The sequence below is a fragment of the Lissotriton vulgaris genome, chromosome 5 (assembly GCF_964263255.1).
Source record: "Lissotriton vulgaris chromosome 5, aLisVul1.2, whole genome shotgun sequence".
In the NCBI taxonomy this organism is placed as follows: Eukaryota; Metazoa; Chordata; class Amphibia; order Caudata; family Salamandridae; genus Lissotriton; species Lissotriton vulgaris.
Genome location: NC_141693.1, coordinates 1,478,063,064 through 1,478,081,128, shown reverse-complemented (window position 1 = coordinate 1,478,081,128; position 18,065 = coordinate 1,478,063,064). Strand labels below are relative to the sequence as shown.

Here is an 18,065-nt window from a genome sequence, read left to right as displayed (position 1 = left end):
GTTCTCACCCCTCATTTGCATCAACCATCTGAGGGGCCTGTGGTCCGTCTGAACTTGGAAGTGAGACCGAAACAAGTAGGGTCTTAGCTTCTTCAGCACCCAGACCACAGCAAAGGCTTCATGCTCTATTGCACTCCACCTACTTTCCCGTGGAAGCAACCTCCTACTTATGAAGGCTACGGGTTGGTCAAAGCCCTCCTCAGTCATCTGTGAAAGAACAGCCCCTACACCATGCTCTGAAGCGTCTGTTTGCACTATGAATTCCTTGGAGAAATCAGGAGCCAGGAGCACGGGCGCCGTGCACATGGCAGTCTTCAGGGTGTCAAAAGCCTTCTGACAGGTGTCAGTCCAAATCACATTCCTGGGCTGCTTCTTCGAAGTCAGCTCTGTCAAGGGGGTCACGATCGTGCCATAGCCCTTGACAAACCTCCTGTAATACCCAGTGAGCCCCAGGAAGGCTCTCACTGCAGTCTGGGTCTTGGGGGGTTCCCAAGCCAGGATGGTCTCGATTTTGGGTTGCAAGGGTGCTACCTTGCCACTCCCCACTTGGTGTCCCAAGTACACCACGGAGCCCTGCCAAATCTGGCACTTGCTTGCCTTGATTGTGAGGCCTGCTCGGCGCAGGGCCATCAACACTTCCCAGAGGTGTCGCAGGTGTTCTGGCCAGGTGCCACTGAACACCGCGATGTCATCCAGGTAGGCGGCACTGAACTCATCCAGTCCAGCCAACACCTGGTTGACCAATCTCTGAAAGGTGGCAGGGGCATTCTTCATTCCAAATGGCATAACCCGGAACTGGAAATGCCCATCTGGTGTCGAGAATGCCGACCTCTCCTTTGCCCCATCGGTCAAGGCGATCTGCCAGTACCCAGACGTTAAATCAAACGTGCTGAGGAACCGGGCAGCCCCTAGCCGATCAATGAGCTCATCAGCTCTGGGGATGGGGTGCGCGTCAGTCTTCGTGACTGAATTGAGTCCTCTGTAGTCCACACAGAACCGGAGTTCGGGTGTGGCTCCCGGCGCAGCAGCCTTTGGGACCAAGACCACGGGGCTGGACCAAGGACTGCTGGAAGACTCAACCACCCCAAGGGCAAGCATCTTGGAGACCTCCTCCTTGATGCAGGCCCGGACCCTGTCAGTCACTCTGTAAGCCTTATGCTTCACAGGTAAGCTGTCTCCAGTGCCACATCATGGACGCACCAATCTGTGACACTCGGAACCAGGGAGAACAGATCTGGAAACTGCCCCAGCAACTGGCGGCAGTCTTCCTGTTGTTCGGTGGTCAGGGTGGGTGAGAGGTTAACTCCATCCACTGACCCATCTTTTTCACAGGCCACCAAGAGGTCAGGAAGAGGCTCAGACTCCTCCTCCATTCCGTCATCGGTTGCCAACAACATGCCCACTTCGGACCTTCGTAAGTGGGGCTTGAGGCGGTTGACATGTAGGACCCTCAAAGGCTTCCTGGGCGTCTTCATGTCCACCAAGTATGTCACTGGGCTCTTGCGCTCCACAACCTCAAATGGGCCTGTCCACTTATCCTGAAGGGCACAGGGCTCCACCGGGGCCAGGACATACACCTCCTGTCCAGGCTGAAGCTCGACCAGAGTGGCATTCTGGTCGTACCACCGCTTCATCTCCTCCTGGCTCGCTTCCAGATTTGCCTCGGCAAGTTGTCTGAAGCGCCTGGTTTGGTTTCTGAAGGCCAGCATGTAGCTATATACATTCTGGGGAGGTTTCCTGGGAGATTGCTCCCAGCCTTCCTTTACCAAACTCAGTGGTCCTCTCACGGGGTGACCGTACAGTAGCTCAAAGGGGCTGAACCCTAGGGACTTCTGTGGTACCTCGCGATATGCAAAGAGCAGGCATGGTAAGAGGACGTCCCACTTACGCCTCATCGGACCTTCTAGGCCCATGATCATGCCTTTCAGGGTTCGGTTGAATCTCTCAACCAACCCGTTACCTTGGGGATGGTAAGGCGTGGTGAACTTGTAAGTTACACCACACTCTTGCCAAAGGGACTTCATATACTTGGATATGAAGTTGGTCTCCCTGTCGCTCACCACCTCTAGAGGGAATCCTACTCGTGAGAAAATTCCCATCAGTGCACGTCCCACCACGGGGGCCGTCACTGTCCTCAGAGGGATGGCTTCAGGGTACCGGGTGGCATGATCCACCAAGACCAGGATGAACCCGTTGCCCATGGCTGTCTTGGGGTCCAGAGGCCCAACGATGTCAATACCCACTCGCTGGAATGGCGTACCAACTACAGGGAAGGGTTGGAGGGGAGCCTTGTTCTTCCCTCCGGTCTTCCCACTTGCCTGGCAAGTCGGACAGGTTCTACAATGAGCGTCTGAGCTCTTGTGCATTTGGGGCCAGTAAAAGTGGGTGACAAGCCTGTCATAGGTCTTGTCCATCCCCAAATGTCCTGCTAAAGGCACATCGTGAGCCAGACCCAGTAGGAAGGCTCTGAACTTCTGGGGTACCACCAGCACACGGGCTGACCCAGGTTCAGCAGCCTTAGGCTCTGAATACAGGAGGTCGTTCTCCCAGTACACATAATGTGTTTTGGCCTGAACACCATTGGCCTGGTCTGCAGCCTGCTGCCGCATACCCATGAGTGAAGGGCATTCTTTCTGCTCCTTGCAGAATTCCTCCCTGGAGGGTCCTCCTTCTTGCTGCCAATGGGTCAGCTCAGGCAGGTCCCCCAGTTCAGCAATCTGTTCCCCTGTAGGCTCCAGGGCATCCCCCTCAGGGTCTGCTTCCTCCTGGACCGTGGGAACTTCAGGGGCCGGTTTCCCGCGCCCCCTGCGCCTTCTCCCTAAGGCCGGTTCCTGGGCCCCTCCTTCAGGCCCCAGGACCTCTTGATCACCCCTACTGGCTGCCATTGACCGGGTGGTCACGCACGCCCAGTCAGGCAGACCCACCATCCGCAGGTGAGTCGTCTTCTCCACCTTTTCCCAAGGGGAGTGCTCCAAGTCATTCCCTAGCAAACAGTCAACAGGCATGGTTTTCCTTACACAGACCTGCAGAGTACCAGAGACCCCCCCACACTCGAAGGGAACTTGAGCCATCGGACACTGACTCTCTGAATTATCAGCGTTGATAACCCTACAGTAGGCATGGGGTACAACCTGCTCTTGAGACACCAGGTGCTGCCTCACTGCAGTCACACTGGCTCCTGTGTCTCTAAGAGCCTCAGCTTCCTTACCATTGATGATCACTACCTACCCATATTTCTTAGTGTTAGAGGGCAGGTAGTTTGTAGGGATCATCTCACTGTCTCCTAGCGAGACTAGGGTCATGTGAACGGGATCTCCACCCCCCGGGACCATCACTTCTTCTCCTAAGTGAACACTAGTCACTTGACGGGGTGGAGCACCAGTGGGTGCGGGTTTTCCAAACAGGCGACACTTGGGGTCACTGGATATGTGCCCAGGCTCGCCACATTTGAAACAATTGAAGGGCCCCTTTGGAACAGGCTTACCTGTCGGGGCCCCATTCTGCTTTGGGGGTGGGGGAGGCTGAGAACCTTTCTGCTGGTCCCCTTGGGGATTACTTTGGGGGCCTTTTTGGAACCCTTTCTGTTTTCCCTTGTCCCCCCCACTCTTCTGCTGGGGACCCTGCCCACTCTTGGCGGAGTCTCCCACTGGACCCTTGTGGACCCTGGTGCTGAGCCAGCGGTCCGCCTCCTCAGCAAGCTTCCTCGGGTTGGACAGCTTGCTATCGATCAGGTGTTGGCGTAACTCAGGAAAACAGTGATCAGACAAGTGCTCCCATGCAATTAAATCAAAGAGACCTTGAAAATCATTCACTTGGCTACCCTTCACCCAACCATCCAGTGCTCTGCAAAAATAAGTCACATACTCCACATACGTATTCCCAGGCCGCTTAGTACATCCCCTAAACTTCTGTCTATACATTTCAGGGGTAAGCCCGTACCTGTTCATTAAAGCTTCTTTCATGTGGGAATAGGATCTCTGATTTTCAACGGGCAAATCTAGCAAGGTATCTCGCCCTTCGCTAAGGAACCTTCCCCACAACCCCGCTCCCCAATCCTTGTCAGGGACCCGGTGGGAGGACATGGCTACCTCGTATGCCCTAAACCATTGTCCTATGTCATCCCCCTTAAAGAACTCTTTAACTACATCTTTTGGAATGTGCACTCTTGACTCTACCTGCACTGGCGATGTGCTGCCACCAGAGGGAGGATGATCCAAGTTTCTCTCCTTTAGACTCATCTCCCTCATTTTCAATTCGTAATCCATTTGGTGCTTTCGCTCTTCCAGCGCCATTCTTTTGGTTTCAAGCTCCAGTTGGATTTTTAATTCTGCCAGCTTTCTTTCGTGATTCCTTGTTTCTTTCCTGTCTGCCAGCTCCTCTGGCGACAGGCCTTTACCAAAGCTGTGCACGCTGTCTTGCCTTTCGAGATCCACCAGATCCACAGGTGCATTCTGCTCCTCCGTTGTGTCTTGCTCCGCGAGGGCATCTTGATCCTCCGGGGCCTTTCTGGACTCTATCCAGGCTTTCAGGGCCTTGTAGAGCTGTGGCTTGTTCTTGCAACCGGTGTGTGGAACCTTGAGTTTCTTGCAAAAAAACTTCAGTTCCGTTCTGGAGTATTTATCCAGCTTTGTGGCGTCCCACTCCACCTCCAACATCTCAGAGGTCGTGGACTCCGCTCCATCCAGGCTCTTCGTGCCCGGCATGGTTTCCACACTCGGAATCTTCTTTCGGCAAGATTTCAAAAGCAAAGTCTGTGGCTAAGTAACTGGACTGTAATCACTGTGCAATGGTCAGCAGTTAAGGTATAGATACTGCAAGTGTAAATTCGAAAATCCTCACCGCTGCGTCCAATGTAGGAAGGGGGAGGCTCTAGTTGGCGCAGTGTAGCACTAGCGACAAGCAGGGACTCTCTCTTCCTCGTCAGGGCTGAGGGTTACCTTCCAGACAACCTCTGCTTACCCTCTAGGTAGTGTGGCTTAAGCAGTCTTAGGCTAATCTTTGGGGCACATAGGGTTAAACACTTGCAATATTACACCATCACAACCAACCCACCACACAATGACACCAAACTGTATTCTGTAAAAATATATATCTTTATATAGATTTCAAGCAGGCTTGTAAATACAGTTGTCAACTTTCGATAGCGGTTCCAGGTTACTTAAGTTTGGGTTGCCACAGTTCTTTCCAGCAATAAGCGTTCTTTAGGGCCTTCTGCCCAATTCAACAAAGTTCTTGTGGAGCAGGCGGCTTTCAGGGGAGCTGTCCCACGTTGCGTTGCCTTCCCGGGGTCGCTGTTCGTTGCGGCTCTCAGCCGAGCAGTTCACGGGTCATCCGGGGCAGCGGTGTTCGGTGGCGGCAGGGTCCTTCCTTCGGCGTTCTCTCCAACCCGGGAGGCAGCGGCTGTTGTGGTGGCGGCCAGTGGCAGTACGGTCCCCAAGTGCAGGACGTACCCAGCCAAGGGCCGGTTGCAGCTGCGCGCTCACAGCTGGGCTGCCGGGCAGGATACCGACCAGGGGGGGGTTCTCACAGGGCGGTTGTCCGTCTTTGCAGGTGGGCTGACGGCTCGAAGCACAGTCAGCTCGGGAGCTTGGACCGGACGGGTCCTCCTTCGCTTTGCTCTCGGTTCCCGGTGCAGGTGCGGTCACGGTGTTCAGGCCAGCGGCGGCTGGACCTCACTTTGCTCTCGCTGTTGCCTTGGGTCCCGGTCACGGTGTTCGGGAGGATATCGATGCCTTGGATTACGGGGAGCGTGGCAGGCTTGCCCAGCGCTCCCAGACCCCTCTGTCAGTACTGCAGCGATAAGCAGCACACACAGTCGCTTTCTTCAGGGTGTAGCGCCCACTGGTCCTGGGGCGCTGGTCAGGGGGCAAGTTCAGCAGCAAGCCCTTGGAGATCGTTTCAGCAGAGTTTGGCACAAAGTCTTGTCAAGCAAAAGTCTTCTCGCAGTCTTTCCTTTTTCCTCTCCTTCGGCAGCCAGGCACCAGACACAGGCAAGAGACAGCACTCTTCCTTGTCCTTCACGGTCCTTCTCGTCGGGCAGAGTTCCTTCTGTAGCCCAAACAGGATCTAACTTTCAAGGAGCAGGGCTCCTTCTTTTATACGGTATTTCTTTTGTTCTCGCAGGCCAGGGGGGCCTTTGCATAGCCACTTTCAGTCCTTGAGTACCCTGGTGGGCGTACTCCGGCTTCTGTTTTCAGTGTGAGGGGCAGGCGCATCAGACGCCCCACAGGAGGTGGAGCCAGCATTGTGCGGACAGGGGCAGCCAGAAGTACCTTGTTGATGGGGCTTCGCCCGTCCTGGGCCAGGTGTCGGCTGAGTCATCAGTCGCTCCCCAGGAGGGTGGAGCCAGCATTGTGGTGGCAGAGCACAGCCAGAGTTCGAGTCAAGAGGCACTCCTACCTCCCACTAAGGTGTAATCTGCGCATTCACCACCTGTCATCCCCCCAGCCCTGTCACTCACACATCCCAGACAGTCAGATACACATACCAGCAGAGGCGGGCTGAAATGGTTAGGCAAGCAAATGCTAACTTTCTAAAAGTAGCTTTTGCAAACACAGGATACTAAAATAAACTTGACTACAAGAAATATTTTATCATCCTGAGTTCAGGCATACTAAACACGACTCGCTACCATGCTCCTTGAGCCTGCTGGGATTATAGGGCGTAATAATTCCAGCAGCTCAGTCTGGCCTAATGGAAGCAGGTAGCCTTCAATAGTGAAATACGATTTTGGTTGTAAGTCGCTACTAGGACATGCCACACACATCAGGGCTTGTCCTACCTTACACCTACAATGCACCCTGCCCGCAGGCCTACCAGAGGGGTGACTAATATGCAGTCAAGGGAAGGTTCAGGGGCTGGCAAGTGGTTGCACTTGCTCAGCCGGCATGACAGTACGAGACTGCATGCGGGTCCTGGGGTCGCAGTCCCCAGACACATCTTTACGGCTGCTTCGGTGGGTGGCGCAACCAGCGCTGCAGGCCCACTAGCAGTATTGGCATCTACAAGCCCCGGCACTCCTGGTGCACTTTACTAGGGACTAACAGTAAATCCAATGAACCAATCATGGATACCAATCGCATGTACAATTTACAGTAGGGAGCACTTGCACTGCGGCACGGGTCAGCCGTGGCGCAGTGCCCTGAGTATCGGAAAACCAGCAAAACATCGGAGGCACATCAGCAAAAAGTGGAAGGGAAACTCACGCCAAGGTGCCAGGTCTAACAGAGATTAAGCAAGCTATTGCCCAGAGTCGCAGAGTGTGAACCCGTGAGTTGAGAAGGCACCGGAGCGAGAATTATCAAGTCTGTGGAATTTTTTGAGCCCAAGACCCGCCGAGGCGGGGAATTGAACCCTGGTCCAGGGCCGATCTCAGGTTCTGGGTCTGCCGCCTCTAACCCCTGAGCCACACTTCTCCACAGTTACATAAAGGGGGGGGGCTGTCAGAAGGAGGTCTGGGGCAAAAAGTGTTTATTTGCTTATACCTTTGATTCCCTTTGACAAATTCACCTAACATTTTTCAGTGATTTACATCTTTAGATTTCTTATGGTATATCAAATTAACCGCAGTGCAGGGATCTCAGATTTCATACAGATATGAATTCACACATGAAAAATAGATTTTAGCCCAGCGCTGTTTCTCAGATCCCAATTTCCCTCACAGGGAATAGTCCATATGGTCCACTTTAATTCATGTTCTGAGAAGGACACAAATAGCAGTAAGTAAGTCCATATATAGTCTTTATTTCAGAAATTTCTATTTATTTCATAATTATCCACATAGATACATAACTACCACAGCCAAGCCAACACGTGTTTCGAGAGTTGCTCACTTCTTCAGGGCTTCCAATGATAAGCATCAAATTATTCCTTCAATTTTTCAAATTTCTTTTAAGCACGACATGATCAAATGATATATCCTTTGCTGTCTCTTCTAGGCTGTAGCCCTGGTCAGTATCGAGACAATATATACATATAATATGCACTGAAAAAAGCAAAGGTTCCAGTAAAGTTGTAGTTAAAGTTATCTCAAATAACTGTAACACGTGCCCTAAGGTAAGTATAACTTTTGGCCCGCCATGCACAGTGATATTAACTAAGATGTTAAATAAAATGTAATGACTGGTGTAATATGTTGGTTAATTAGCAGTGATTGGCCAGTGTGCAAGTCAAAGTTAACTTAGAGCACAAGTTATAGTTAATGGAGGTAAATAATGATAACTGGTGAATTTCAGGGTTTTTAAATTTTAAAACTGAACATTTCACCAAACTATAACACAACTTTAACCTTTATTTTTTCAGTGAATTTCTAGTTTTGTGTTATTGTTCAGTAATATTTAATTACCATACGTTAACCCAACCCCCTGCCGGAGCCCGTGCACAGCCAGAAGCCATGAAGGTGGGAAGTTGGCTCCAGGTTCTGGCCAAACCCCCGCATGCAGTTAACCTCATGCTCCGCAGGGCGTTCGGACGTGCACGGCAGGGGTTGGCCACAGGGCTTGGTCTGCGACCAATCTCCCGCATGCAACCAACCTTAGGCTGCGCGCTACCTGTGGACATGAACAGTTGGGAATAGGCCACAGGGCCTGGCCTGTGGCCAGGACGTTTGGCCAACCCCCTCAAAGGCAGCCAAACTCACACCACAACACGGGTGTGCGAGATGGGGGGTTGACCACAAGGCCTGGCTCTGGGGAGCCCAGGGTCTTTCCGTGTTGCCTCCCCTCTCCAAACCTCTTATGGCCCTGAGGACCCCATATATACTTTAAAGAGGAGGGGGCAACGTGGCCCTCCTCTCGAGCCTCCTCAGATCCTGGAAACCCATCCCATAATAATAATAATAATAATAATAATAATACAGAATTTTATAAAGCGCGAACAGCTACCTCGCGAGGAGGTGTCCCGGCGCTACAAGAACAAGATATTATTGACCATGAGGACTAGGGGTGTTGGCGTCTAGCGCGGTTGGGCGAAAAGCCAGGTTTTCAGCATACGCTTGAAGCATAACTCGGAGGGGGCCTGCTGAAGAGCAGGGGGCAGGGTGTTCCAAAGTGTCGCCACATTGGCCGAAAAAGTCCGTCCTCCCAGCCGGGTTCTTTTTGCTCTAGGAACTGCAATCTGAACACGGTTGTTGGATCGGAGGGAGCGAGCTTGGGGGTATCTTGGCAGTCGGGCTTTCAGATAGTTTGGGCAGGTGCCATACAGAGATCTGAAGGCCAGTGTAAGTGCCTTAAATTTTATTCTACTTGCTACTGGTAACCAATGAAGTGAGAGAAGATGCGGAGAGACCGAGTGCTTGAAAGGGATCCGCAATAATAGTCTCGCAGCCGCATTTTGGACCAGTTGCAGTCGCTGTATAAGGTACTTTGGTAAGCCCAGATACAGGCCATTAGCGTAATCCAGCCTAAATGTCACTGTGGCATGGATTACTGTTTTGCGGCAGCTTGCTGGTAAGAGTCGCAGAATCTTACGGAGATTCCTCAGCTTACACAGACAGCAGCCAACTATTTGCTGGATGTGCGATGCAAAGGACAAATTGTCATCCCACCGCACCCCCAAATTTTTTGCCGAATGGCTAGGCGAGGGGGCTTGTCCCATCTCTGCCGGCCACCAAAGATCAGATGGAGGAGGGGAGCCTTTGCCGAAAAAGATCACTCCTGTCTTGTTAGCGTTAAGTTTTGGTTTATTTGTGTTCATCCAGCAAGCCACATCTTGGAGACAGCCCTTGAAGCTCAAAAAGGACGCCTCCGACACTTCTGAATACGGAAACACCAGTTGGGTGTCGTCGGCGTATGAAATTGCCTTGATCCTCCAGTTGGCTATGGGGGCACTATTCGAATTAAGGGCGGGGGGGCTCTTGGCCCTCCTCTCCAAGCCTTGTAGACCCTGTGGACCCCATCCTCAGGGCCATTATTAAACTTAAAAGGGAAGGGGGCTGCGCAACCCCATCCCTGAGCCTTGTAAAGCCCAGGGTCTTTAGAAAAATAAACAGGAAAGGGGCCACACAGCACCCATCCCCAAGCCTTGATAGTATCGGAGGACCCCATCCCCCAGGGCCACTAATTAAAATTAAAAGGAGGGGGGCATGTGTCCCCCATCTCCGGGTCGATTTTGGCCCCGGGGACCCCTTCCCTTATGGCCCAGCGCAGTTTTTCAAGGGGAAGTAGTCACAGGGTGCCCCTCCCAGGGCCCCTTTTAGCCCCTACCACCTGGTGCATTCTTTTGGTGTAGGGGGCAGGTGGCACCCCCTCTCCAGGCCCATTTTCTCTCGGAACCCCATCCCCGGGTGCCAGGGCATGGCATCATATGCACAGAAAAGAAGAGCATGCAGCCCCCCTCCCCAGGCCAATTTCGAACCCAAAACCCCAATCCCAGGGGGTCCGGCCAACAAAGGGTGGTTGCCATGGTGCCCACCCAGGGCACCCACCACACTATCGTTTGGGGGCACTAGCTGGCTCCCCGCATCCAGCGGAAGCTGGCATTGCTCTCACCAACAGGAAGCAGATAAAATCACTGCTCTCTGTGGGCGGCAGCAATCTTTTAGGCTGTTTCAGTGTGGGCAAGGAAACAGATGAAAAGTCCGCTCCAAGCTGTCTGGAGCATTTTTCAAGCCCCCGCCCGCTGGAAGGGGACTTGGTGTTTACTCCCGCTCGACGGAAGATTTTAAAGAGCTTCCACCAAGCGAGAGAAAACACAGGCATCCTTCTTGCACTAGTGCGGATAGGGAAAATGCTTCATACTTGGCTGGGCACCCCAAGACATAGCATAGGAGCTGGCCCTAAGGGATGGGGTCCCCATAGCCATTAATGGCTCAGGGAAGGGTGGGCCGCATGGCCCCCCCTACTCTTTACATACATGGCTGGGCCCAGGGCTGAGCATGCTCTGGAGAGAGGACCACATGCCCCCCTCCCTCTTTACTACGCAGTGGAACCCTGGGAGATGGGGTCACAGGCCTGAAAACAGCCCAGGGAGGGGGGTTGCATGCCCCCTATCCCCCTTCAGTACATCGCCAGAGCACCGGGCCAAAAATGGGTGTACCTCCCTCCACTACACAGATATCCCCTGGGGCCAAAAACGTCTAAGGAGGTTAGCACCTTGACCATCTTTCCCTTCACCACAGGGCCGGTGCCTTGGGTGAAAGGGTCCCTGGGATCAAAAATGGCCCCAAGGAGTGGGCCACTTGAACCCCTTCTCCTTCACTACATGACTGGGTCCCAGGGTATGGGGTCACTGGGTAGGGGAGCTAAACGCACCATCCTCCCCTGAATATAGATACATTTCTTCCTCTGGACCTGGTCCACCTGGGGGGCTTAAAAACAAAAAGATGTGGGAGACCATGCTTGTTTTTCCTTCACATTTTCCCACGGTTTTGCAGATACTCCGTGAATTTGTGGCACTTTAAAAAAAAAGACGTTTTGGCCCCACCACAAGGCATAGGGGATCAGAGTATTCCTACTCTGCCACCTTGTGTCTTTTGTTGCATTTTTTAAGACTCTGGACGGAGTACTAAGATGGCTGCCACCACTTCCTGTTTGAGGTTGTGGCTGCCAATCAGATCTCAAATTGAGATATGTCAGCATCCATGGAGCCTACGCTTCCCTAGATATACAACGTTTATGAGCTTTGATTGCTCAAAAACTACTGACCGAATTTTCACCAAAGCACAAAATTCATCCGTGGCTGGAGTGACGTCTGCGTCACAAATATAGGCGCCACTTCAGCGCACTCTTGTCAGTTCTTTTCTTTCCGCGCCAGTCAAGCGCTGATCCATGAAGAGACCTACCCTCTGTCACTTTTTGACAGGACGATTTAATCTTTTTGTCTATGGTGTGTAGGTATACAATGTCTAGGTAAACAATGTCTAGAAGGACTTCAGGGTTCAAACCGTACGACGCCTGTCACCTCGCCATGTCAGTGACGGACCTACATTTGGTTTGTCTCTGCTGTCTGGAGTGTGACAAAGACTCAGAGTCTTGCTTCAATTGCCGGGCCATGGCTCCAAAGGCTTTGAGAGAGTGGACCCTGAAGCTGCTTACTGCCCAACAGGCGACACCATGTCGCTTGACTCTTGAAGGTTACGTTCCCAGTCAAAAGGAAGGTCCCAGCCCCACTCCAGGAGTCCCAAGTCCTTTTCGTCCCACTCGAAATTGTTGGACATCATGTAAGAGGCACAAAAACACAAGAAGTGAAAGCATGCTTTGACTTCTCCCCATCCATCGGCCGATGTGATGGGGGAGCCTCGGAGTTCAAGGCCTCCTTCTCCGAAACCTGTGCCTGCCCAGTGTTCCGGGAGCTGGAGCAACCCCCACCCAACTTATAGACTTTTATTGAGGCTAGGCACATACTTTTTGGGAGGCCTGACCCCACCGGTGCGCCATAGGGCCCCGCAGGGTCAGAATGGACCCCATCAGGATCTGCACTCACAGCTCCGGCCCTAGTGCCAGTGACCCCTTATGGATCCAGACTGGCGCTGGTCGTGCCATTACGACCTTCCCAGGCGTGGCCCCAACTATGCTGTCAACGCCACTGGCAGCGTCAGCCCCATTCTGATCCCCGCCGACCCAGAACCCGTACAGCAGAGCCGACACTGATTCTGGCATCTACAGGACATACAGGTCCTTTCCTGAGATTTATTCTGATAGACTAGAAGTGGGACTCTTTAGAAGACCAGCCTGATGAGGAAAGGGACTGTTATGTGGAACTGGACACTTCTCCAGATACTGGCATGCTTTCTTCCACTACCGTTGCAACAGTGGAGGGAGAGTCTTATGCTATGGTGGTGCGAGGGGCGGCTGAGGTCCTTGGCCTTCAGCTTCCTTCAGTGGCGGTCAAAGACTAACATCTGGACGGAGGTGCTACAGCCAGGCGTTTCCTCTTCGGAACCAGTGCTCCCCTTTAATGAAGTCCTCACAGACATCCTACTAGAAAACAGGGGCTCCTGTAAATAGGACAATTGCCCGCTGCCACCACCCCGCTTTGGGCAACCCAAAATTACCTCACTACCCACCCTACCAGCTTGGTAGTCCAAGCATCTACGTCCCACGGTGCACTCCCTTCTGCTTCCCCAAATAGGGAATCAAAGAGGGTGGATGGTTCGGGCAAGAATTTGTTTTTCTTCTTCCAGCCTAGCATTGCCATCGAGGAACACCACATGCTTATTTGGCCGTTATTCTCACACTCTGAGGAAAACGGTTGCACAAGTGCTGCCACAGGTCCCAGAGGAGGTCCAGGCCATCCTTTCCCAAGTAGTCTCAGATGGGAGAGATGAGGCAAAGTTCGCCATTCAGTGTGGATTAGCTGGGCAGAGCAATTTCATCCATGGTTTCTGTCAGATGCCACGCCTGACTGAGAACATCTGGCTTTTCAGGACAAATCTAGGCCTTGTAATCTGTCAGGTCTTAAACAGTGCAGGGCAGGGCGCAAGGTATAGTTACCTCTGCTATCTATAACTGGTGAATTACTGCGTTTTTTTAGTTTATTGACATATTCATCGAACTATAACGTTACTATAACCTTTGCTTTTTTCAGTTAGAGAGAAATTATATGTATGTATGTATATATAAATATATACTTTTCCAAAAAGATTTATCCTCGAACGAAGGCGCACACAACAGCAGGTTTGACTTTTTAATTTAGACTGTCGCAAGCCCAGCTCTTGGTCACCAGAAACATCAGGTCAAACACGTTTCTGGCTTCCCAGCCTACTGACCAACATCACGAACAGCGAAAATGTTGCAGGACACTAATGACCTCATTTAAATACATAATAAGTCCTCCCCCAAGTGGGCCCCCTGTGTGCATTATAGTAAAATGCTTGACATCAGTAATTGATTTCCAATCCTCTCAAAGAGTACGCATGCAAGTACATGAAAGACATTTTTAATAAAAATAAACACCTTGTTGAAGAAAATATGAATGAACATATGTTATGAGTATATCATCACTGTGCATTTGTTTGATCACTTGAGTGCCAAGCTTAGACTGTTTCTTGATTTCTAATGAGATGTTGCTTATATATCATCCATATTTTAGGGACCATGGTTACACGGGTTGTGAAGGTAGGATTCACGTTCTGACATCTCTGTACTTTATCCTTACCTTTTTTAGCATAAGGAATAGAGATAGGATCCCCGTTGGCCTTGCTGAATGCCCCTGACCAGCACTGGCATGCATCTAGGCAGGAACACGTTGGCTTAATCATCGTATCTACTTACCATCTCAATTTGTTGGTTTTAGTTGTATCTAAGGTGCCCAATATTAAAGGTATTACCCTGAGTTTTCCTCAAAGTTGAGTCCACGCTGGTAGTACCATGACACGAGGGTGGGATGAGGTTGCCATGCCACAAATCTTAGGTGAGGCTTTCTCCTCCAATCTAATTGGCACTGTACTTTAAGGTAGATCCCCTTGTGACCCCATGTGTTTTTTTTCAAGCTTTGGTCATAAATTAAGTATTATGGGCTTACAAGAGTGTTATTCTATTAACCATTGCACCTTTGATGTGGTTACCTTGTTTGACACATGCACAAGTGCGGTACCATACTGCAAAAGCTCTGACTTAATAGCTACAGAAGCAGTTTTCAGTAGACTATCTGTACGTTTCTAAGGATAAAGAGCTTTCAGCTGAGGAGTCATCATATTGGGTACTTTATAATTGTGTGTGCACAGTAACGTAGCTTGAATGCCGTTGAGCCTGGTGCAAGCAAGGAAAATGGTTTAGTTGAGTGCTGTTGTGGGGCTAAAATATAGAAATTATTAGTGTTCTGGGAACGGTGTCACTGCGCCTGCTGCTCCAGTGGTAGTTAAGCCCCTGTCTGTGTATCTCTTCAGTAAATTGGGCAGGAATTGAAGGTAGATGCCCAAAAAGCACTACGAATTGAAATATAAAGGGGTAACTGTGAATAATAAAAATGTTTTTTACCAAGTATTCTGATTGACAACAAGTAGACAAGGAGAGCGAAGGTCAACTTGTCTATAATGTCACTAAGAGCCCTGAATTAAAAAGTGAAAAGCATCCTCTTTATTGACAGTTGCCTACAGTTTGTATTATTCATGCCAACTCTACTGGCTCTGTTTAGGTCAGCAGCACATGGGTAGATGAATCATATTGAGCCATGCATGCATGGTGACAGTGCCCTCCCCACCCCATGCTAAATGTAATTTATAAATTGCACATGGTGTATTGTTATTCAACCCAACCACACACTAGCCATTGCACCATTTCCCTCATCTCCCCTATCAAAATGAATAATAGTAAAATCTGACATCCGACCACCCTTCCACACCACCCTCGATATTCCCCCACATTTTCAAATATTCAAAAATGAGATACCTGGTATCCCACCACTCACGGTCACCCAAATATTAAACATTGCTTAGGGTTCTGCCACCTGCCTCAGCACTGCCTTTCACTCCTCTGCTCATGTGTGAAACATTTTCTGGTGAAGTAATACACACCAAAAGCACTTTTGGCATTGCCCTTACCTCTCCCTCTGTCCCATGCCCAAACATTTAAAATGTTGTGGTGTCCTGCCTCTGCCCAACCACCCTCTGGGCTCACCTCCCCTTACCCAAAGCTGTGCTCTTGAGAGGAAAACTTGCTTCTAGGTAGCAGCGGTTCTGTGTGAGCCTGTTTTCAATGTGGACAACAGTTCCCTGTTATTGTATGTTTTTGCAGACCCACTGGTAACAGGTCCCCATTAGTGAAACTAATAGCCAAAACAGTAATAGTTATCAGGGAAATCAACAGTAACAATTGACCCACCAGGCCACAAAGCAAGGACCGCAAATGCTAAATAACTGGCACATGTACTGATTCGTCAAATCAGTCCATCGGACACTTCCTGATTCATCTATAGGCCAGTTGGAACCTGCTGCAGCAGAATGGTATGTTGTGTCTCAACTTAAATACACTACCCAAGTCATGATGGGCACTATATAAAGGGTAGTACTGAAGTGACAAACTGGGTATTTCAGGTAAAAAATGGAAGACACTGTCAAAGGCTTGTGAATATTTCACTTGTAAGATATTATTGGATTTTTGCATTTCTGAATTGAGCTGGGTTTGCATAGAAGAATACAGCAGTGACAGTACCAGAATATCCGATGGCCTACCAGTCTTGATAAAGCTGTGTGTGGCATTCTGTTACTGGGGCATTGAAGGTCAGGGGTTTGAGGCATTGTGAAAGCTCTATCAGAGTCTTACACTTTGATGCTACTTCACCTAGATCAGGATTGCTATATTTATGCACAGAAGACATTTACTTTTTCTTTATTTTCAGATTGATAAAGGAGACGTGAACACACTTGGTCTGCCTCCAAACACCACTCACGGCGGATCTGATGGCAACATCAGCCTGGATGTCCCCGACTACGTGCCTGATCCACAGAGGGCAAAGGCCGCCATTGATCATCTTCACCAGAAGATTCTCAAGATCACTGAACAGATTAAGGTGGAGCAAGAAGCCCGGGATGACAATGTGGCAGAATACCTGAAGCTGGCCAACAATGCAGACAAGCAGCAAGCTTCTCGGATCAAACAGGTCTTTGAGAAGAAGAATCAGAAATCTGCTCAGACTATCGCTCAACTGCACAAGAAGCTAGAACACTATCACAAGAAGTTGAAGGAGATCGAACAGAATGGAATCTCCCGGCAGCACAAAGGTGTGCTCCGGGATATGCATCAGGGCCTCAAGGGCGTGGGAGCCAATGTTCGAGCTGGCATCAGCGGTTTTGGTGGTGGAGTGGTAGAGGGTGTTAAGGGGGGACTCTCAGGGCTGTCACAGGTTACCCATACTGCTGTTGTCTCCAAACCCCGTGAGTTTGCCAGCCTCATCAGGAACAAATTTGGTAGTGCAGACAACATTGCACACATGAAAGACATGTTGGAGGACCCTCATCCAGAGGAAGCCTCAAGGACCTTGAGTGGGAGTGCCACATTGGTATCAAGTCCAAAGTATGGCAGTGATGATGAATGCTCCAGTGCCACCTCAGGATCTGCAGTGGGCAGCAACTCGGGAGCAGGACCTGGGGGAATGGGAAGCCCTAAATCTAACACCTTAGACAGTCATCAAATTAACTTCGACACCCTCTTGGAGGAGCTGCGAGAGATCAAAGACAGCCAGTCACATTTAGAGGACTCCATGGAGGATTTAAAGGCCCAGCTTCAGAGAGACTACACATATATGACACAGTGTTTGCAGGAGGAACGTTATAGGTAAGGAGAATGCATGTGTGAATACTTGAGCTCTACTTTTAATCCGTAATGCAGAAACATTCTGGGCTGAGGAGTGTCCCGTGTCAGATGCCATAAAATAATCTCACCTGATGAAATCAGACACCGAGGTGTTCTGAATGTATTCAGTGCAGTAATTATGTCCTATCCACCCAGCTCTTTAACTGGTAAGTCAGTCATCTCTTAGGCAAATAATATCTGCCTGCTAGATTGATCACAGTCTTACAGACACATAGAAATGTTCTCTTAGATTGCTTAGAGAATCATACCACTACAGATAAATTCACACAATATCAATTACTGTTCAGAAATTGTTCAGATAATGACAGCCCTGCATACACATTCACACATTATCTCAGTGACTGATTATGCTATCTTCCCTGCAGATACAAGCACATGCTTACAGGAGTCCTCAGTGTTATGTTGAAGAGTATTTGTTAAATGCTACTTACAGCCGAATGTCTGTTAGTGCTAGAGCCTAACAAAAGGAAAAGATAAGAGGCAGAATTATGACAAATAAAGATGAGTTTTCATAATTTTTCCAACAGAAAGGTGTCATCTCAGCTCAATAGAAAGTTCATTCTAGTTCTTGAAGGCCAGAACAATGACAAATTTGGTTTGTCTAAATCAGGGAACCAGAAGATTATTTACTTGAGCAGATTGAAAATGGTGTGTAGTGTTACATTGATTGAGGAGTCTCTTTTTGATCAAATTGGGGGCCGAAATGTATCAACATTTATAGATGATAGAGAGACAGAGAATCGTTTTTTGAATAAGAAATCAATGAAGCTTGGACAAGGTAGGCTTTGCTGAAGTACAGTGGAAATGTTATACAAT

General features: G+C 50.0%; 1 protein-coding gene across 2 annotated transcripts in view; it reads left to right on the top strand.

Moving 5' to 3' along the window:
• Positions 1-18,065, top strand: part of TMCC2 (transmembrane and coiled-coil domain family 2) — a 524,849-nt gene that overhangs the window by 386,811 nt on the left and 119,973 nt on the right. For both annotated transcript variants that reach the window (XM_086923447.1, XM_086923446.1), the window contains exon 3: positions 16,276-17,210. In XM_086923447.1, the coding sequence (XP_086779573.1) occupies positions 16,276-17,210 (935 nt within the window). The remainder of the gene's footprint in view (positions 1-16,275; positions 17,211-18,065) is intronic.